At 43.7% G+C, this 23,882-nt stretch overlaps 1 protein-coding gene across 1 annotated transcript; it reads right to left on the reverse strand.

Annotated features, from left to right (window-relative positions):
* Positions 1-22,354, reverse strand: LOC131943918 (acetyl-coenzyme A synthetase 2-like, mitochondrial). Its single transcript, XM_059304275.1, has 14 exons — positions 21,724-22,354; positions 17,755-17,851; positions 17,023-17,222; positions 14,788-14,963; positions 14,051-14,203; positions 12,932-13,079; positions 12,619-12,756; positions 10,487-10,579; positions 7,383-7,495; positions 4,148-4,274; positions 3,318-3,445; positions 2,710-2,773; positions 1,359-1,480; positions 1-1,077 (listed from the first exon to the last, which is right to left on the reverse strand). The coding sequence occupies exons 1-14, from the start codon at positions 22,070-22,072 to the stop codon at positions 916-918; spliced, it is 2,070 nt and encodes a 689-aa protein (XP_059160258.1). The 5' UTR covers positions 22,073-22,354; the 3' UTR covers positions 1-915.
* Between the last annotated feature and the right edge of the window lie 1,528 nt (positions 22,355-23,882).

A 23,882-nucleotide genomic window follows, 5' to 3' on the forward strand; every position in this document is an offset into this window, starting at 1 on the left:
TTAGGAATGATCATAAAATTCAGTTTATTTGCATGATTTTCAAATCTGTCAGTGTTTCTGTTTTAAACGCCAGACACTTTAAATAAAATAAATAATTACGTGATTCCCGAACATGGACACAATGTGCTTAACAAATGAGCTCCACCAGCCCATGAATGAGCTAAGGGAGTTACACCAGCCCATGAATGAGCTAAGGGAGTTACACCAGCCCATGAATGAACTGAGTTACACCAACCCATGAATGAACTGAGCTCCAACAGCCCATGAATGAGCTAAGGGAGTTACACTTACCCATGAATGAGCGAACTGAGCTACACCATAACAGCACACTGAGCCTACACAGAAAAAGCTGCCTATAATAGCTTCAGAATACATAGAGTAACAAAAACATGGTCACAAGTTTTATAAATAATCACAAACAAATCTTGTTTAACACACATCACTGGGATTATGTAGAATGTAAGTTAATGACTTAACAGTAAGTAAGCATAAACACGCTTTATAGCATCAACAATCAACTTTTGAATTGTACAATTAACGCACATGCATAGATGTTGAACAGCCACAAGGTATTGTGGAATATATTGTTACAATGTGTAAGTATATAAACATGACGATATATATATATTATGATGTATTCAGTTGTATATACAAGCTGACGATGTATTCAACTTACTTTGCCTTATTCAGAGTTTCCTTCAGGGAGAAATAACCTCCCCTCCCCCTCCAAGAGAAAAATAGAATTTATTTAGAAAATATGTACTTGATCCAGTGTGGCCGACCAACCCCCTGGAAAAATGTCTGATGAAACAGTGGCCACGTCAAGCACCTACAGTTGTGGTTGACCAACAGCCCACGACAAATGTGTGAGAAAAATGTCTCCTCACCACCAGTGTCAAATGTTGTGGGTGCCAGCTACTTGCTCAACTCTTTGTGTTTCTTGACTATAAACTCGACCACCTCCGGCTCGCTGAGTGTTGAGATGTCCCCAAGTTCATCAAACTTGTTGGCTGCCACCTTCCTCAGGATTCTGCGCATTATTTTACCAGACCTTGTTCTAGGCAGGTTGGGTGTGAACTAGAGAGAAAAGTTTTGTTTTAGGCATGACCTAATGAGATGGCAGGACCTAATGAGATGGCAGGACCTAATGAGATGTGGGCATGACCTAAAGAGATGGCAGGACCTAATGAGATGGCAGGACCTAATGAGATGTGGGCATGACCTAAAGAGATGGCAGGACCTAATGAGATGGCATGACCTAATGAGATGTGGGCATGACCTAATGAGATGTGGGCATGACCTAATGAGATGGAATGACCTTAGGTGTGGACATGAGTGAGATGACCATTGTGACATACCAAGATGACCTCAGGCATGGCCAGACCACCAATTTTTGTCTTGATTGCTTCCCTTAGTTCCCTCTCTATTTCCTTCTTTGTCTTGGTTCTTCCATCTTTTAAAACTGCATAGGCATATATACCTGACAGGTGGAGACAAATATGTAAACAGGTCAACATGTCATATGTTGCTACAAACAACCAAATGTCTATCTTCCCTCCATGTTAAGCGCTTGGCTGTCAGACAGAACCTTTGAACATGTGTCATGATCTAAAATGGTCCAAAACATTTGAGTCCAACTTCCTTGTGTACTTTTGGTCAGTATGATCTCCAGCACCATGTCCACCAGCTTTTCCTTTTGGAGCTATCTGAACCCAAGGTTTAGCCTGAAGCTGACCTTGTCAGGAAGGTCACACTGAAAGGGCTGCAATAGGGCTTGTAAGTAGGTCACCATATTCTCATTTTCATACTTGCCAGCTAGTATTTTGCAAACCAAATGTGAATATTTTTATTACAAGCACTAGTGAACAGTCAAGTCTACCATCTGTACATGGCATCAGTCAAGTCATCTGTACATGGCATCAGACAAGTCATCTGTACATGGCATCAGTCAAGTCATCTGTACATGGCATCAGTCAGTCAAGTCATCTGTACATGGCATCAGTCAAGTCATCTGTACATGGCATCAGTCAAGTCATCTGTACTAGAATTTAATGGATTTTCACTAGAACTAATAGAAAATCTCATAGCTCCTTGTTATTGTAATGTTATATTTAGAAATCTATTGGATGTGTCATTGTTATACAGAAATCTATTGGATGTGTCATTGTTATACACAAATCTATTGGATGTGTCATTGTTATACAGAAATCTATTGGATGTGTCATTGTTATACACAAATCTATTGGATGTGTCATTGTTATACAGAAATCTATTGGATGTGTCATTGTTATACACAAATCTATTGGATGTGTCATTGTTATACAGAAATCTATTGGATGTGTCATTGTTATACAGAAATCTATTGGATGTGTCATTGTTATACAGAAATCTATTGGATGTGTCATTGTTATACAGAAATCTATTGGATGTGTCATTGTTATACACAAATCTATTGGATGTGTCATTGTTATACAGAAATCTATTGGATGTGTCATTGTTATACAGAAATCTATTGGATGTGTCATTGTTATACAGAAATCTATTGGATGTGTCATTGTTATACACAAATCTATTGGATGTGTCATTGTTATACAGAAATCTATTGGATGTGTCATTGTTATACAGAAATCTATTGGATGTGTCATTGTTATACAGAAATCTATTGGATGTGTCATTGTTATACAGAATGGGAAAAGAAAGAAGAGTTACCTTCTCCCTTGATGTCGTGAGGAAAGCCAACCACAGCTGTTTCTGCTACATCAGGGTGGTCGTCCTAAGAGTGGAGGTTAAAATGGTGGTCATTCTAAGAGTTAGCAGAGGGAAAATGGTGGTCATTCTAAGTTAGCAGAGGGAAAATGGTGGTCATTCTAAGTCAGCAGAGGGAAAATGGTGGTCATTCTAAGTTAGCAGAGGGAAAATGGTGGTCATTCTAAGTTAGCAGAGGGAAAATGGTGGTCATTCTAAGTTAGCAGAGGGAAAATGGTGGTCATTCTAAGAGTTAGCAGAGGGAAAATAGTGGTCATTCTAAGTCAGCAGAGGGAAAATGGTGGTCATTCTAAGTTAGCAGAGGGAAAATGGTGGTCATTCTAAGAGTTAGCAGAAGGAAAATGGTGGTCATTCTAAGTTAGCAGAGGGAAAATGGTGGTCATTCTAAGTTAGCAGAGGGAAAATAGTGGTCATTCTAAGTTAGCAGAGGGAAACTGGTGGTCATTCTAAGAGTTAGCAGAGGGAAAATGGTGGTCATTCTAAGAGTTGGCAGAGGGAAAATGGTGGTCATTCTAAAGACCAGAATGAGTAACTAAAACCAAGGCACCCACCATGACATCCTCTATTTCAGCTGTACCTAGCCGGTGTCCACTGACATTAAGAACATCATCCATGCGGCCAGTAATTTGATAATAACCGTTGTCATGACGATGAGCCCCATCACCAGTGTAGTAGACCCCTAAAAATAAAGTTAGAAGCTTAGATCTATGACATTGTTAGAAGCTTAGATCCATGACATTGTTAGCTTAGATCCATGACAAAGTTAGAAGCTTAGATTCATGACAATGTTAGAAGTGTAGATCCATGACAATGTTAGAAGTGTAGATCCATGACAATGTTAGAAGCTTAGATCCATGACAAAGTTAGAAGTGTAGATCCATGACAATGTTAGAAGCTTAGATCCATGACATTGTTAGAAGCTTAGATCCATGACAATGTTAGAAGTGTAGATCCATGACAATGTTAGAAGTGTAGATCCATGACAAAGTTAGAAGCTTAGATCCATGACAATGTTAGAAGCTTAGATCCATGACTATGTTAGAAGTGTAGATCCATGACAATGTTAGAAGTGTAGATCCATGACAAAGTTAGAAGTGTAGATCGATAAAATAAAAACCTGACAATTTGTGCAGCACATGTAAACTTAGCAGTCAATCAATCAAAAGTTACCCGACAAAGATAAAACAACAAAAGTTACCTGACAAAGATAAAACAACAAAAGTTACCCGACAAAGGTAAAACGACAAAAGTTACCCGACAAAGATAAAACAACAAAAGTTACCCGACAAAGATAAAACAACAAAAGTTACCCGACAAAGGTAAAACAACAAAAGTTACCAGACAAAGCAGTAACAAAATACTTAAAGTTAGATAGGACTACCTGGAATGACACCAAAGTAGGTTTTCTTGAATCTGTCGTGGTCACCATAAATTGTTCTGGCCATCCCTGGCCAAGGTTTGCGTATACATAGAGCACCTTCTACGTTATTTCCATTCACTTCCTGGCCCTGGGAGAGAAACACAACATATGTGGACAACAGTTGAACACAACATATGGTGTCAACAGTTGAACACAACATATGGTGTCAACAGTTGAACACAACATATGGTGACAACAGTTGAACACAACATATGGTGACAACAGTTGAACACAACATATGTGGACAACAGTTGAACACAACATATGGTGACAACAGTTGAACACAACATATGTGGACAACAGTTGAACACAACATATGGTGTCAACAGTTGAACACAACATATGGTGTCAACAGTTGAACACAACATATGGTGACAACAGTTGAACACAACATATGGTGTCAACAGTTGAACACAGCATATGGTGTCAACAGTTGAACACAACATATGGTGACAACAGTTGAACACAACATATGGTGACAACAGCTGAACACAACATATGGTGACAACAGCTGAACACAACATATGGTGACAACAGTTGAACACAACATATGGTGACAACAGCTGAACACAACATATGGTGACAACAGTTGAACACAACATATGGTGACAACAGTTGAACACAACATATGGTGTCAACAGTTGAACACAACATATGGTGACAACAGTTGAACACAACATATGTGGACAACAGTTGAACACAATATATGGTGACAACAGTTGAACACAACATATGGTGACAACAGTTGAACACAACATATGGTGTCAACAGTTGAACACAACATATGGTGACAACAGTTGAACACAACATATGTGGACAACAGTTGAACACAATATATGGTGACAACAGTTGAACACAACATATGGTGACAACAGTTGAACACAACATATGGTGTCAACAGTTGAACACAACATATGGTGTCAACAGTTGAACACAACATATGGTGACAACAGTTGAACACAACATATGGTGTCAACAGTTGAACACAACATATGGTGACAACAGTTGAACACAAAATATGGTGTCAACAGTTGAACACAACATATGGTGACAACAGTTGAACACAACATATGGTGACAACAGTTGAACACAACATATGGTGACAACAGTTGAACACAACATATGGTGACAACAGTTGAACACAACATATGGTGTCAACAGTTGAACACAACATATGGTGACAACAGTTGAACACAACATATGGTGACAACAGTTGAACACAACATATGGTTTCAACAGTTGAACACAACATATGGTGTCAACAGTTGAACACAACATATGGTGACAACAGTTGAACACAACATATGGTGACAACAGTTGAACACAACATATGGTGACAACAGTTGAACACAACATATGGTGACAACAGTTGAACACAACATATGGTGACAACAGTTGAACACAACATATGGTGTCAACAGTTGAACACAACATATGGTGACAACAGTTGAACACAACATATGGTGTCAACAGTTGAACACAACATATGGTGACAACAGTTGAACACAACATATGGTGTCAACAGTTGAACACAACATATGGTGACAACAGTTGAACACAACATATGGTGACAACAGTTGAACACAACATATGGTGACAACAGTTGAACACAACATATGTGGACAACAGTTGAACACAACATATGGTGACAACAGTTGAACACAACATATGGTTTCAACAGTTGAACACAACATATGGTGTCAACAGTTGAACACAACATATGGTGACAACAGTTGAACACAACATATGGTGTCAACAGTTGAACACAACATATGGTGACAACAGTTGAACACAACATATGGTGACAACAGCTGAACACAACATATGGTGACAACAGTTGAACACAACATATGTGGACAACAGCTGAACACAACATATGGTGACAACAGCTGAACACAACATATGGTGACAACAGCTGAACACAACATATGGTGACAACAGTTGAACACAACATATGTGGACAACAGTTGAACACAACATATGGTGACAACAGTTGAACACAACATATGGTGACAACAGTTGAACACAACATATGTGGACAACAGTTGAACACAACATATGGTGACAACAGTTGAACACAACATATGGTGTCAACAGTTGAACACAACATATAGTGTCAACAGTTGAACACAACATATGGTGACAACAGCTGAACACAACATATGGTGACAACAGTTGAACACAACATATGGTGACAACAGTTGAACACAACATATGGTGACAACAGTTGAACACAACATATGTGGACAACAGTTGAACACAACATATGGTGACAACAGTTGAACACAACATATGGTGTCAACAGTTGAACACAACATATGGTGACAACAGTTGAACACAACATATGGTGACAACAGTTGAACACAACATATGGTGACAACAGTTGAACACAACATATGGTGACAACAGTTGAACACAACATATGTGGACAACAGTTGAACACAACATATGGTGACAACAGTTGAACACAACATATGGTGTCAACAGTTGAACACAACATATGGTGTCAACAGTTGAACACAACATATGGTGACAACAGTTGAACACAACATATGGTGTCAACAGTTGAACACAACATATGGTGACAACAGTTGAACACAACATATGGTGTCAACAGTTGAACACAACATATGGTGTCAACAGTTGAACACATTTAGTGATATTGGTTAAATCAGACAAAAAAAATTCCATCCGTTACAGTCTCAGGGCTTCAGAAATCTCAGTGACAGCTGTACTCTAGTCAGTCAACTGACAGCTGTACTCTAGTCAGTCAACTGACAGCTGTACTCTAGTCAGTCAACTAAGTGACAGCTGTACTCTAGTCAGTCAACTAAGTGACAGCTGTACTCTAGTCAGTCAACTAAGTGACAACTGTACTCTAGTCAGTCAACTAAGTGACAGCTGTACTCTAGTCAGTCAACTAAGTGACAGCTGTACTCTAGTCAGTCAACTAAGTGACAGCTGTACTCTAGTCAGTCAACTAAGTGACAGCTGTACTCTAGTCAGTCAACTAAGTGACAGCTGTACTCTAGTCAGTCAACTAAGTGACAGCTGTACTCTAGTCAGTCAACTAAGTGACAGCTGTACTCTAGTCAGTCAACTAAGTGACAGCTGTACTCTAGTCAGTCAACTAAGTGACAGCTTACTCAGCTTATGAAATTAGCTAAGCTCCCACAATGTTAAGCTCAGAGCTTACCTGTGAGTCATAGATGGCGAGGTCAATACCAAACATGGGTCTCATGGGCATGCCAGGTTTGATCTCAGCTCCAACCTCTGACGGCCGCGGGCTTATGCAGATGCCACCAGTTTCTGTCAGAAGAATCTTGGGCGACTATAGCAGGCCAATATCACACATCACTTGACACACCCATCATCTCACATCACTTGACACACCCATCTCACATCACTTGACACACACATCATCTCACATCACTTGACACACCCATCTGACATCACTTGACACACCCATCATCTCACATCACTTGACACACCCATCATCTCACATCACTTGACACACCCATCATCTCACATCACTTGACACACCCATCATCTCACATCACTTGACACACCCATCATCTCACATCACTTGACACACCCATCTCACATCACTTGACACACCCATCTCACATCACTTGACACACCCATCTCACATCACTTGACACACCCATCATCTCACATCACTTGACACACCCATCTCACATCACTTGACACACCCATCATCTCACATCACTTGACACACCCATCATCTCACATCACTTGACACACACATCATCTCACATCACTTGACACACCCATCTCACATCACTTGACACACCCATCATCACACATCACTTGACACACCCATCATCTCACATCACTTGACACACACATCATCTCACATCACTTGACACACCGATCTCACATCACTTGACACACCCATCATCACACATCACTTGACACACCCATCATCTCACATCACTTGACACACACACATCTCACATCACTTGACACACCCATCATCTCACATCACTTGACACACCCATCATCTCACATCACTTGACACACCCATCTCACATCACTTGACACACACATCATCTCACATCACTTAACACACCCATCATCTCACATCACTTGACACACCCATCATCTCACATCACTTGACACACCCATCATCACACGTCACTTGACACACCTATCATTACACATCACTGGACACACCCATCTGACATCACTTGACACACCCATCTCACATCACTTGACACACCCATCATCTCACATCACCTGACACACACATCATCTCACATCACTTGACACACCCATCATCTCACATCACTTGACACACCCATCTGACATCACTTGACACACCCATCTCACATCACTTGACACACCCATCATCTCACATCACTTGACACACACATCTCACATCGCTTGACACACCCATCATCTCACATCACTTGACACACCCATCATCTCACATCACTTGACACACCCATCATCACACATCACTTGACACACCCATCATCTCACATCACTTGACACACCCATCTCACATCACTTGACACACCTATCATCTCACATCACTTGACACACCCATCATCTCACATCACTTGACACACCCATCATCTCACATCACTTGACACACCCATCATCACACATCACTTGACACACCCATCTCACATCACTTGACACACCCATCTCACATCACTTGACACACCCATCATCTCACATCACTTGACACACACATCATCTCACATCACTTGACACACCCATCATCTCACATCACTTGACACACCCATCATCACACATCACTGGACACACCCATCATCTCACATCACTTGACACACCCATCATCTCACATCACTTGACACACCCATCATCTCACATCACTTGACACACCCATCATCTCACATCACTTGACACACCCATCATCTGACATCACTTGACACACATCTCACATCACTTGACACACCCATCATCTAACATCACTTGACACACACATCATCTCACATCACTTGACACACCCATCTGACATCACTTGACACACCCATCATCTCACATCACTTGACACACCCATCATCTCACATCACTTAACACACCCATCTCACATCACTTGACACACCCATCATCTCACATCACTTGACACACCCATCTCACATCACTTGACACACCCATCATCTCACATCACTTGACACCCATCACACATCACTTGACACACCCATCTCACATCACTTGACATACCCATCTCACATCACTTGACACACCCATCATCTCACATCACTTGACACACCATCATCTCACATCACTTGATACACCCATCATCACACATCACTTGACACACATCATCTCACATCACTTGACACACCCATCATCTCACATCACTTGACACACCCATCATCACACGTCACTTGACACACCCATCTCACATCACTTGACACACCCATCATCTCACATCACTTGACACACCCATCATCTCACATCACTTGACACACCCATCATCTCACATCACTTGACACACCCATCTCACATCACTTGACACACCCATCTCACATCACTTGACACACACATCATCTCCCAACCAAACACCTGACCCAACCAAACACCTGACCCAACCAAACACCTGACCCAACCAACCACCTGACCCAACCAACCAAACACCTGACCCAACCAACCAAACACCTGACCCAACCAACCAAACACCTGACCCAACCAAACACCTGACCCAACCAACCAAACACCTGACCCAACCAACCAAACACCTGACCCAACCAACCAAACACCTGACCCAACCAAACACCTGACCCAACCAAACACCTGACCCAACCAAACACCTGACCCAACCAACCAAACACCTGACCCAACCAAACAAACACCTGACCCAACCAAACACCTGACCCAACCAACCAAACACCTGACCCAACCAACCAAACACCTGACCCAACCAAAAACCTGACCCAACCAACCAAACACCTGACCCAAACAAACACCTGACCCAACCAACCAAACACCTGACCCAACCAAACACCTGACCCAACCAACCAAACACCTGACCCAACCAACCAAACACCTGACCCAACCAACCAAACACCTGACCCAACCAACCAAACACCTGACCCAACCAACCAAACACCTGACCCAACCAACCAAACACCCGACCCAACCAACCAAACACCTGACCCAACCAAACACCTGACCCAACCAACCAAACACCTGACCCAACCAAACAAACACCTGACCCAACCAAACACCTGACCCAACCAACCAAACACCTGACCCAACCAACCAAACACCTGACCCAACCAACCAAACACTTGTGTGCCATACCTGTCTGCCACCAAGTATCAATGATGTCACACCTTTTCTCCCCCACCACATTGTAGTACCACTCCCAGGCTTCGTGGTTCAAGGGTTCACCAACTGGGGAAACAAATCTTTTACCTGACGTTTTTATCAAATCTTTTGCTTGAAGTTTTTATCAAATCTTTTACCTGACTTTTTTTAACAAATCTTTTGCCTGACATTTTTATCAAATCTTTTACCTGACTTTTTAATCAAATCTTTTGCCTGACTTTTTTATCAAATCTTTTGCCTGACTTTTTTATCAAATCTTTTGCCTGACTTTTTTTATCAAATCTTTTGCCTGACTTTTTAATCAAATCTTTTACCTGACTTTTTAATCAAATCTTTTGCCTGACTTTTTTATCAAATCTTTTGCCTGACTTTTTTATCAAATCTTTTACCTGACTTTTTAATCAAATCTTTTACCTGACTTTTTAATCAAATCTTTTACCTGACTTTTTAATCAAATCTTTTGCCTGACTTTTTAATCAAATCTTTTACCTGACTTTTTAATCAAATCTTTTGCCTGACTTTTTTATCAAATCTTTTGCCTGACTTTTTAATCAAATCTTTTGCCTGACTTTTTTATCAAATCTTTTGCCTGACTTTTTTATCAAATCTTTTACCTGACTTTTTTATCAAATCTTTTACCTTACCTAGACCCTGTTTTAGACCAGACTAAAACCTAAACATCAAGTCCTACAAAACACAGTGAATGTGGTCCACAACCTACTTACCATCTGACATCCCACTAACCATATCCCACAAACCACATCCCACTAACCATATCCCACAAACCACATCCCACTAACCATATCCCACTAACCATATCCCACTAACCACGTCCCACTAACCACGTCCCACTAACCACGTCTCACTAACCATATCCCACTAACCACATCCCACTAACAACATCCCACTAACCATGTTCCACTAACCACGTCCCACTAACCACGTCCCACTTACCACATCCCACTAACCACATCCCACTAACCATATCCCACTAACCATATCCCACTAACCACATCCCACTAACCTTATCCCACTAACCACATCCTACTGACCTTATCCCACTAACCACATCCCACTAACCACATCCCACTAACCACATCCCACTTACCACATCCCAATAACCTTATCCCACTAACCACATCCCACTTACCACATCCCACCACACATCCCACTTACCACATCCCACTAACCTTATCCCACTAACCACATCCCACTAACCACATCCCACTAACCACATCCCACTTACCACATCCCACTAACCACATCCCACTTACCACGTCCCACTTACCACATCCCACTAACCACATCCCACTAACCACGTCCCACATCCCACTTACCACATCCCACTTACCACATCCCACTTACCACATCCCACTTACCACATCCCACTTACCACATCCCACTTACCACATCGCACATCCCACTAACCACATCCCACTAACCACATCCCACTAACCATATCCCACTAACCACGTCCCACTAACCACGTCCCACTAACCACGTCCCACTTACCATATCCCACTAACCATGTCTCACTAACCATATCCCACTAACCACGTCCCACTAACCATATTCCACTAACCACGTCCCACTAACCACGTCCCACATCCTACTAACCATATCCCACTAACCACATCCCACTAACCATGTCCCACTTACCATATCTCACTAACCATATCCCACTAACCTTATCCCACTAACCACATCCTACTGACCTTATCCCACTAACCACATCTCACTTACCACATCCAACCACACATCCCACTTACCACATCCCACTAACCTTATCCCACTAACCATATCTCACTAACCACATCCCACTAACCACGTCCCACTTCCCACTAACCACGTCCCACTTACCACATCCCACTAACCACATCCCACTTACCACATCCCACTTACCACACCCCACATCCCACTTACCACACCGCACATCCCACTTACCACATCCCACTTACCACACCCCACTTACCACACCGCACATCCCACTTACCACATCCCACATCCCACTTACCACACCCCACATCCCACTTACCACACCGCACATCCCACTTACCACATCCCACATCCCACTTACCACATCCCACTTACCACATCCCACTTACCACATCCCAGTTTGCGGAGACTAGAACGATCATATTTCCAGACATAATCATTGCCAGCTTTGAGCAACATCCTGAGTGAGGTGGGGGCAAGGTACAGGTGGTTCAACTTCAACCTCTCCACCATCTCCCAGTAGCGCCCTGCAACATAGACACGTACAGTGGGGTAGACATTACAGGTAGGAGGGGGGGGGTAGACAATAGGTATGTGTGTGGGGGGGGGGAGGTAGACAACAGGTATGGGGGGGGGGTAGACAACAGGTATGTGGGGGTAAGAAAAGAGGTATGTGGGGTTCAGACAACACCAATAACTGACCTGGATTAGGGTAGAGTGGAGTGCTCTCAAAGAGCAGTGTGGTGCCACCATTAGAGAGGGGGCCGTAGAGAACGTACGAGTGGCCAGTGATCCAGCCAATGTCTGCCACACAGCCAAACCTCTCCCCAGCCATGTAGTCAAAGGTTTGCTGCAAGATATCAACAGCTTTAGTGGTGACCCCAAACTAAACAACTTTAGTGGTGACCCCAAACTAAACAACTTTAGTGGTGACCCCAAACTAAACAACTTTAGTGGTGACCCCAAACTAAACAACTTTAGTGGTGACCCCAAACTAAACTTTAGTGGTGATCCCAAACTAAACAACTTTAGTGGTGACCCCAAACTAAACAACTTTAGTGGTGACCCCAAACTAAACAACTTTAGTGGTGACCCCAAACTAAACTTTAGTGGTGACCCCAAACTAAACAACTTTAGTGGTGACCCCAAACTAAACAACTTTAGTGGTGACCCCAAACAAAACAACTTTAGTGGTGACCCCAAACTAAACAACTTTAGTGGTGACCCCAAACTAAACAACTTTAGTGGTGACCCCAAACTTAACAACTTTAGTGGTGACCCCAAACTAAACTTTAGTGGTGACCCCAAACTAAACAACTTTAGTGGTGACCCCAAACTAAACAGCTTTAGTGGTGACCCCAAACTAAACAACTTTAGTGGTGACCCCAAACTAAACAACTTTAGTGGTGACCCCAAACTAAACAACTTTAGTGGTGACCCCAAACTAAACTTTAGTGGTGACCCCAAACTAAACAACTTTAGTGGTGACCCCAAACTAAACTTTAGTGGTGACCCCAAACTAAACTTTAGTGGTGACCCCAAACTAAACTTTAGTGGTGACCCCAAACTAAACTTTAGTGGTGACCCCAAACTAAACTTTAGTGGTGACCCCAAACTAAACAACTTTAGTGGTGACCCCAAACTAAACAGCTTTAGTGGTGATCCCAAACTAAACAACTGTAGTGGTGACCCCAAACAAAAAAACCTCAGCAGGACATTACCCACCCCCCTCTCCCTCCAGCCAATACTAAAAAAATGGGGGATAAAGTTAGGAAAAGGGTTAGAATTAAGTTTAAGGTTAGGTAGTAAGTGGTGAGTTACTTTGAAGGTGAGATTGGCATAGAGCAGGTAGCCTGAAGTGGAGTGAGTGATGCCCTTAGGTGCACCGGTTGACCCTGAGGTGTACAGCATGAACAGGCTGTCCTCACTCTGGCGCTGGACAACTGGACAGTCAGGCGACTCATGCTGTAGCGCCTGTCAAACAAAAGTCATTGCTAAGTCATCCAAAACTTGCTGACAAAGTCATCCAAACCTTGCTGACAAAGTCAACTAACTGCTTGTCTAATGAACTAACTGACCTCAGTCATACTTGTCTAATGAACTAACTGACCTCAGTCATACTTGTCTAATGAACTAACTGACCTCAGTCATACTTGTCTAATGAACTAACTGACCTCAGTCATACTTGTCTAATGAACTAACTGACCTCAGTCATACTTGTCTAATGAACTAACTGACCTCAGTCATACTTGTCTAATGAACTAACTGACCTCAGTCATACTTGTCTAATGAACTAACTGACCTCAGTCATACTTGTCTAATGAACTAACTGACCTCAGTCATACTTGTCTAATGAACTAACTGACCTCAGTCATACTTGTCTAATGAACTAACTGACCTCAGTCATACTTGTCTAATGAACTAACTGACCTCAGTCATACTTGTCTAATGAACTAACTGACCTCAGTCATACTTGTCTAATGAACTAACTGACCTCAGTCATACTTGTCTAATGAACTAACTGACCTCAGTCATACTTGTCTAATGAACTAACTGACCTCAGTCATATCAATATCCAGCTTGCCCATGGGCACCTTGGCCTCAGTCCTGAAGTAAATAAAAACACGTTTAACACCGGGACATTTGCTGACCGCTGCGTCCACTGTTTTCTTTAGCTCGATCAGCTTCCCACCTCGGATGGTCTGGTTGGCGGTCACCACAGTCTCAGCACGGGCTGGGCAAGAGAGGTCAACACACAGAGGTCAACACACAAAAGTTAACACACAAACAAGCCAACAGACCACCACAGACAGACAAGCCAACAGACCACCACAGACAAGCCAACAGACCACCACAGACAGACAAGCCAACAGACCACCACAGACAAGCCAACAGACCACCACAGACAAGCCAACAGACCACCACAGACAAGCCAACAGACCACCACAGACAGACAAGCCAACAGACCACCACAGACAAGCCAACAGACCACCACAGACAGACAAGCCAACAGACCACCACAGACAGACAAGCCAACAGACCACCACAGACAAGCCAACAGACCACCACAGACAGACCACCACAGACAAGCCAACAGACCACCACAGACAAGCCAACAGACCACCACAGACAGACAAGCCAACAGACCACCACAGACAAGCCAACAGACCACCACAGACAAGCCAACAGACCACCACAGACAGACAAGCCAACAGACCACCACAGACAGACAAGCCAACAGACCACCACAGACAAGCCAACAGACCACCACAGACAGACAAGCCAACAGACCACCACAGACAAGCCAACAGACCACCACAGACAGACAAGCCAACAGACCACCACAGACAAGCCAACAGACCACCACAGACAGACAAGCCAAAAGACCACCACAGACAAGCCAACAGACCACCACAGACAGACAAGCCAACAGACCACTACAGACAAACCAACAGACCACCACAGACAGACAAGCCAACAGACCACCACAGACAGACAAGCCAACAGACCACCACAGACAAGCCAACAGACCACCACAGACAAGCCAACAGACCACCACAGACAAGCCAACAGACCACCACAGACAAGCCAACAGACCACCACAGACAAGCCAACAGACCACCACAGACAGACAAGCCAACAGACCACCACAGACAGACCACCACAGACAAGCCAACAGACCACCACAGACAGACAAGCCAACAGACCACCACAGACAAGCCAACAGACCACCACAGACAGACAAGCCAACAGACCACCACAGACAAGCTAACAGACCACCACAGACAGACCACCACAGACAAGCCAACAGACCACCACAGACAAGCCAACAGACCACCACAGACAAGCCAACAGACCACCACAGACAGACAAGCCAACAGACCACCACAGACAGACAAGCCAACAGACCACCACAGACAAGCCAACAGACCACCACAGACAAGCCAACAGATTACCACAGACAAGCCAACAGACCACCACAGACAGACAAGCCAACAGACCACCACAGACAAGCCAACAGACCACCACAGACAGACAAGCCAACAGACCACCACAGACAAGCCAACAGACCACCACAGACAAGCCAACAGACCACCACAGACAGACAAACTAACAGACCACCACAGACAAGCCAACAGACCACCACAGACAGACAAGCCAACAGACCACCACAGACAAGCCAACAGACCACCACAGACAAGCCAACAGACCACCACAGACAGACAAGCCAACAGACCACCACAGACAGACAAGCCAACAGACCACCACAGACAGACAAGCCAACAGACCACCACAGACAAGCCAACAGACCACCACAGACAAGCCAACAGACCACCACAGACAAGCCAACAGACCACCACAGACAGACAAGCCAACAGACCACCACAGACAAGCCAACAGACCACCACAGACAAGCCAACAGACCACCACAGACAAGCCAACAGACCACCACAGACAGACAAGCCAACAGACCACCACAGACAAGCCAACAGACCACCACAGACAAGCCAACAGACCACCACAGACAGACAAGCCAACAGACCACCACAGACAAGCCAACAGACCACCACAGACAGACAAGCCAACAGACCACCACAGACAAGCCAACAGACCACCACAGACAAGCCAACAGACCACCACAGACAGACAAGCCAACAGACCACCACAGACAGACCACCACAGACAAGCCAACAGACCACCACAGACAGACAAGCCAACAGACCACCACAGACAAGCCAACAGACCACCACAGACAGACAAGCCAACAGACCACCACAGACAAGCCAACAGACCGTCATTGATTCGCCCAGCTAAAGCCTCCGCACTAAAACCAGCAAAAACCACGCTGTGAATGGCCCCAATGCGGGCACAGGCCAACATCGTGGCGATGGCCGTGGGAGACTTGGGCAAGTAGATGGCCACTCTGTCACCGGCCTTGACCCCGCTGTTCAGGAGGAGATTGCCGATCTTTCCCACCATCTCAGACAGCTTCCTGATCGGATAATAGGGTTAGGTCATCTAGTCAATGGGTTAGGTCATCTAGTCAATGGGTTAGGTCATCTAGTCAATGGGTTAGGTCATCTAGTCAATGGGTTAGGTCATCTAGTCAATGGGTTAGGTCATCTAGTCAATGGGTTAGGTCATCTAGTCAATGGGTTAGGTCATCTAGTCAATAGGTTAGGTCATCTAGTCAATGGGTTAGGTCATCTAGTCAATGGGTTAGGTCAACTAGTCAATGGGTTAGGTCATCTAGTCAATGGGTTAGGTCATCTAGTCAATAGGTTAGGTCATCTAGTCAATGGGTTAGGTCATCTAGTCAATGGGTTAGGTCATCTAGTCAATGGGTTAAGTCATCCAGTCAATGGGTTAGGTCATCCAGTCAATGGGTTAGGTCATCTAGTCAATGATCATCTAGTCAATGTAGGTCACCAATGAATTAGATCATCTAGTCAATGTAGGTCATCATTGAATTAGATAATCTAGTCAATGTGGGTCATCTAGTGAATAAGAGGTCATGTGCCCACCTGTAGGTGTAGAAGCGGTGTGTGCCAGGCTCATCTCTCTCCCAGATCAGGGCGATGTCATCAGCCTTCGTGTCTAAGTGGCGGTCCAGGCAGTTCACTGGCCAGAGCATCAGTTGATTGACAAACAATTCGTTACAACAAACTTGGTTTAACCACAATTTTACAACAAAGCTGGGTGTGTATAGACATGTGTATTTGTAGCAGAGAAAATGGGGGGGGGGGGGGGTTGCAGAGAAAGGTTGATAAACGGCTTGCACGCTAACTAGTACACGATGGCCAATCTATCCCCAGCTTTTCTAACAAGTCAGTGCTTTGTGTACATTCAGGGGTCAATTGATTTCATATGAGCGTTCTTTATTTATTATGTCCCCAACACAATAGGATGACCCCCTCCCCACTAATGTGATGTCTTAAGGACCACCCCCTCCCCCTATAATGTGATGTCTTAAGAACCACCCCTGCCCCACTGATGTCTTAAGGACCACCCCTTCCCCACTGATGTCTTAAGGACCCCTCCCCCACTAATGTGATGTCTTAAGGACCACCCCCCTCCCCCACTAATGTGATGTCTTAAGGACCACCCCTCCCCCACTGATGTCTTAAGGACCACCCCTCCCCAACTAATGTCTTAAGGACCACCCCCTCCCCCACTAATGTGATGTCTTAAGGACCACCCCTCCCCCACTGATGTCTTAAGGACCACCCCCTCCCCCACTAATGTGATGTCTTATGGACCACCCCCCTCCGCACTAATGTGATGTCTTAAGGACCACCCCTCCCCCACTGATGTCTTAAGGACCCCTCCCCCACTGATGTCTTAAGGACCCCTCCCCCACTAATGTGATGTCTTAAGGACCACCCCCTCCCCCACTAATGTGATGTCTTAAGGACCACCCCTCCCCCACTGATGTCTTAAGGACCACCCCTCCCCCACTAATGTCTTAAGGACCACCCCCTCCCCCACTGATGTCTTATGGAGCACCCCCTCCCCCACTAATGTGATGTCTTAAGGACCACCCCTCACCCACTGATGTCTTAAGGACTACCCCTCCCCCACTGATGTCTTAGGGACCACCCCCTCCCCCACTGATGTCTTAGGGACCACCCCCTCCCCCACTGGTGTCTTAGGGACCACCCCCTCCCCCACTGATGTCTTAAGGACCATCCCCTCCCCCACTGATGTCTTAAGGACCACCCCCTCCCCCACTGATGTCTTAAGGACCGCCCCCTCCCCCACTAATGTGATGTCTTAAGGACCACCCCCTCCCCCACTAATGTGATGTCTTAAGGACCACCCCTCCCCCACTGATGTGATGTCTTAAGGACCACCCCTCCCCCACTGATGTCTTAAGGACCACCCCCTCCCTCACTAATGTGATGTCTTATGGACCACCTCTCCCCCACTAATGTGATGTCTTAAGGACCACCCCCCTCCCCCACTAATGTGATGTCTTAAGGACCACCCCCCTCCCCACTAATGTGATGTCTTAAGGACCACCCCCTCCCCCACTGATGTCTTAAGGACCCCTCCCCCACTAATGTGATGTCTTAAGGACCACCCCCTCCCCCACTGATGTCTTAAGGACCCCTCCCCCCTCTCATGTCTTAAGGACCACCCCTCCCCCACTAATGTCTTAAGGACCCCTCCCCCACTGATGTCTTAAGGACCACCCCCTCCCCCACTGATGTCTTAAGGACCACCCCCTCCCCCACTGATGTCTTATGGAGCACCCCCTCCCCCACTAATGTGATGTCTTAAGGACCACCCCTCCCCCACTGATGTCTTAAGGACCACCCCCTCCCCCACTAATGTGATGTCTTAAGGACCACCCCTCCCCCACTGATGTCTTAAGGACCACCCCTCCCCCACTGATGTCTTAAGGACCACCCCCTCCCCCACTGATGTCTTAAGGACCACCCCCTCCCCCACTGTGATGTCTTAACTACCAACCCCTCCCCCACTAATGTGATGTCTTAAGGACCCCTCCCCCCACTGATGTCTTAAGGACCACCCCTCCCCCACTGATGTCTTAAGGACCACCCCCTCCCCCACTGATGTCTTAAGGACCACCCCCTCCCCCACTGATGTCTTAAGGACCACCCTTCCCCCGCTGATGTGATGTCTTAAGGACCACCCCCCTCCCCCACTAATGTGATGTCTTAAGGACCACCCCCTCCCCCACTAATGTGATGTCTTAAGGACCACCCCTCCCCCACTGATGTCTTAAGGACCACCCCTCCCCCACTAATGTATTAAGGACCACCCCCTCCCCCACTGATGTCTTATGGAGCACCCCTCCCCCACTAATGTGATGTCTTAAGGACCACCCCTCCCCCACTGATGTCTTAAGGACCACCCCCTCCCCCACTAATGTCTTAAGGACCACCCCCTCCCCCACTAATGTCTTAAGGACCACCCCCTCCCCCACTAATGTCTTAAGGACCACCCCCTCCCCCACTAATGTCTTAAGGACCACCCCCCTCCCCCACTAATGTGATGTCTTAAGGACCACCCCTCCCCCACTAATGTCTTAAGGACCACCCCCTCCCCCACTAATGTCTTAAGGACCACCCCTCCCCCAGCAACGTTGGGCTACCAGTTGACGCTATTTAATGGATAAATTCTATCGACACACAAGGTTCAATGCAAGTCACGTGATGGAAGCAAAAGTCGGTCCCTATCTGACGGGTTTTGTTGAAGACAGGACGTGAACGACTGAAGGTTACAACAGTCACGACTACTGCTGGCACCAGTACATTGATTTGATAAATTGGACCGAACCACATCTCCGATGTTTGCCAACATAGGTCAGCTCAAGGCCGTGCTTGCTTAGGGTGACGCCATATGCGAGGAGAAGGGTGGCGAAGGGCGGGGCTTCGCGCACTCCTAAGCCTGATAGTGGGCGGGGTCTAGTTGTAGGGACAAGACACATTCAAATGTTGAAGACGTGTTCGTATTTAAAATGAGTAAAATATCAAAACTAAAGCCGATACAATAAAGTAATTGTTTTGGATCAAGCAATGATTGTACAACTTTAAAACAATAAATAAGATCACTGGACTTTAGACCCTTACTAGTAATATTTATCATGTTAGCCATCAGGAGATATAGGCGGAGGAAACACTTTTGTAAAATTAAAATAATTTATTAGATCTAATCTTCAGTAACTACAAAAGGTCAATCATATAGGGACACATGAAAGGCATGGGCGAGGCATCAATTCTATGAACACTAATGGTATCCTATAGTGACTAATTAGTAACTATAGTTATTTCAGGTAAGGTTTGTGCTACACTCAACATAACATTCAGAGCGCCATCCCAGGACTTTTATTTCAACGGACCAACGTATTCCGGAAAGACTTGTCGGATACCCAGTTACTATATTTAGAAAACTAGGTTATTCGGAAAGTAAATAGTAATCGATAAACGCTCGACACAACATAAACAATAAACAGTTCATAAACAAACAGATGAATGATGTTATTAAAACAAAAATAAAACAATGAAAGTAGTAGTTTCCTATTTTTTAAATAGATAGACAATTATAGTCCGATCTACACTACAATGATAAAAACTTATAAAGACATCGACAAATATTATTTTTAGGGCATCTCGAAAATAAATACGCAATATTTAGATCTACGTACGTTTGCTACGTATAGTACGTAGGCTTACACTTAAAAGTACTTTATTACACTGTAATTCTATAAATATAATAAAACTATTTATAAAGCCTCGGCTTATATGGCACATGCCTATCGGCCTACTTAAATGACGTAACTAGACGGTGAATTGCATGATGATAAAAATAAAATCATAGAACTATTATGTAGGATGCACATATGCTATTAATTAGCCACACCTCTTGACAAATTTATTATTATAAACTAATAGATCTAGTGAATATTATAAATATAATATTAATAGAATAAGACACTTGTTAAATAAATCATAAACTAATCTTACCTGATGCATTTAGCATGCCACCATCAAACCACTCAACTTTACCACTGCTAAAGTCAGCTTTGCAAGTTGTTGTGAAGTCTTTGCTCCAGGTTAGTCTTGATCGAGCTAGTCTCGACCAAAATATCTCAGGCTTTTCTATGCTGAGCTGATACAAATCTTGATGCGTTTTGATGTGTGTCAAGTCTTGAAACTCTGGAAAATCTGTAGTTGTTGAAATGTAACTGCAACTAGGAGCTCCATTCACGTATGGTTTTCCAATCAAGGATCTACATGTTTTATTTTTGCAGATATTGGCATGTTTTTTATTAAAGCACCTCCAAAATACCCTTGAGAGGGCTTGGTAAGCCATGTCCTCTCCACCAATTAACTATAACGCGACTAGATTCATAGATCTAGTTTCTACACAAAAGCAAAGGGTTGGTTGTGCTACGAATTTTTCTAGTCCAAAGGGTAACACCAATATTCTTTACTTTTAGTATCGTTTATCGTCACATTATGCCATAGCTGTGGTTCTTATACATAATCATTACATTAACAACAAAATTACATAATCAGGCTATGTAATGTAGTCAAACTACTTTATAAAATTTGAAATAACTGATTTATTGCCAACAATGAAAATTTCGTGAAAACTTGGAATTAGTGTATATCGATATTACGGAATCGATTCTGACTAGCTATTTTTAGAAATAATTATGTCAAAAGTCAAGGATGTTTGTGGAGAAGCCGCCGATTTTTTCTACTATTAAAATAGATCAGTGATAATAATCTAACGATATCTTAAGCACTTATGTGTATGTGTGTATACAGGACCCTATATATATATATATATATATATATATATATATGCATGCATATATATTATATATATATATATATATATATATATATATGCTAAACTAAATTATTAATTGCCTGCTAATGCTATACTACACATTGTTGGAAAAAAGTCACAAATGTGTATTTGATACTATTTGTAATGAATGGAATTTGTTAATACAAATAATACATTTGAATGTTTTCTGAAATCAACAAACAACGAATTAGATGTATATGCGTAGGTCTCATAGTTTGGATTAGTATGACGTCCACTAGTTTGTGAGAGAGAGAGCGCGCGACCACGAATGTTGATATTTTTTAAAAGGAATGAAGCCCCTGAGTGTCTGGCAAACTGTAGCAGTTGGAGTTTGGAGACAACTTGTCCAGTTACCGGGTTACAGCCATACAACACTCTAGGCATAGCTCAGCATTATCTGTCTGTATAGGCTACACGAAGGAGAAAAAAAACACGAACTTTTACCTGAATTAGGCCAAAGGTTCGTTTTTTGTCGGCACTTTTTTTTCTAGTTGTAGGCTTGTTTAGGTAGGGCGAGTGTGGTGTTAATGTGGGTTACATGTGTTAATGTAGGTTACATTAATTTACCTCATTTAGCTGCTATTTTGAATCATAAAAAATATATAGGAGGGAGGGGCGCCAGGAGGGGGCGCTACGCCTCTGCCCAAGGACACCGTCAAATAGCACAAGACTAAAGTAATTAAGTTGATTAAGACTCCATATAAATGGGTCCTTGTCATTCGATTCTTGTAGAGACTGATAAGTCTCCCGGCATAAAAGGCCTCATTCAATATGACTCATGACATTAGGAGCTCTTCAGTTCGCTCAGCCAACATACTTAACTAACTGCATACCCGTGCTCCGCCACGGTAAATCTTTTTTAAATATACCTTGGGAACAGAACAACACAAAACACAAACCCAAAAGAAAAAACAAACCCAAAAGAAAACACAAATCCAAAAGAACACGAAGAAAACATAAAAACAATGCAAATACAAATAAAACACAAACGCAACACATTAACACAAAAGAAAAGCAAATAAAAACAGATGAAAATATAAACACAACACTCATAACATAACTTAAATGCAAAAATAAACGCAGTGCTCACAGTCTAGCCCGTAGCGCCAAATCGCACCCTGCCCGAGCACCGGCAGACGCGCCTGATTCAGTGAACGACTATAAAAACTCAGCTTGTCCGCAAACCGAAAGATAGAATAATAATTAGTAAACAGTACGTTCAGTGTATACAATAAATAATAGGCAGTATTTAAAATATCCGTGTTTTACCTACTATATTACACTTATCAATTTATGCATTTTT

This window comes from Physella acuta, unplaced genomic scaffold (genome assembly GCF_028476545.2).
Source record: "Physella acuta isolate Inbredline_101_S28 unplaced genomic scaffold, ASM2847654v3 ptg000473l, whole genome shotgun sequence".
In the NCBI taxonomy this organism is placed as follows: domain Eukaryota; kingdom Metazoa; phylum Mollusca; class Gastropoda; family Physidae; genus Physella; species Physella acuta.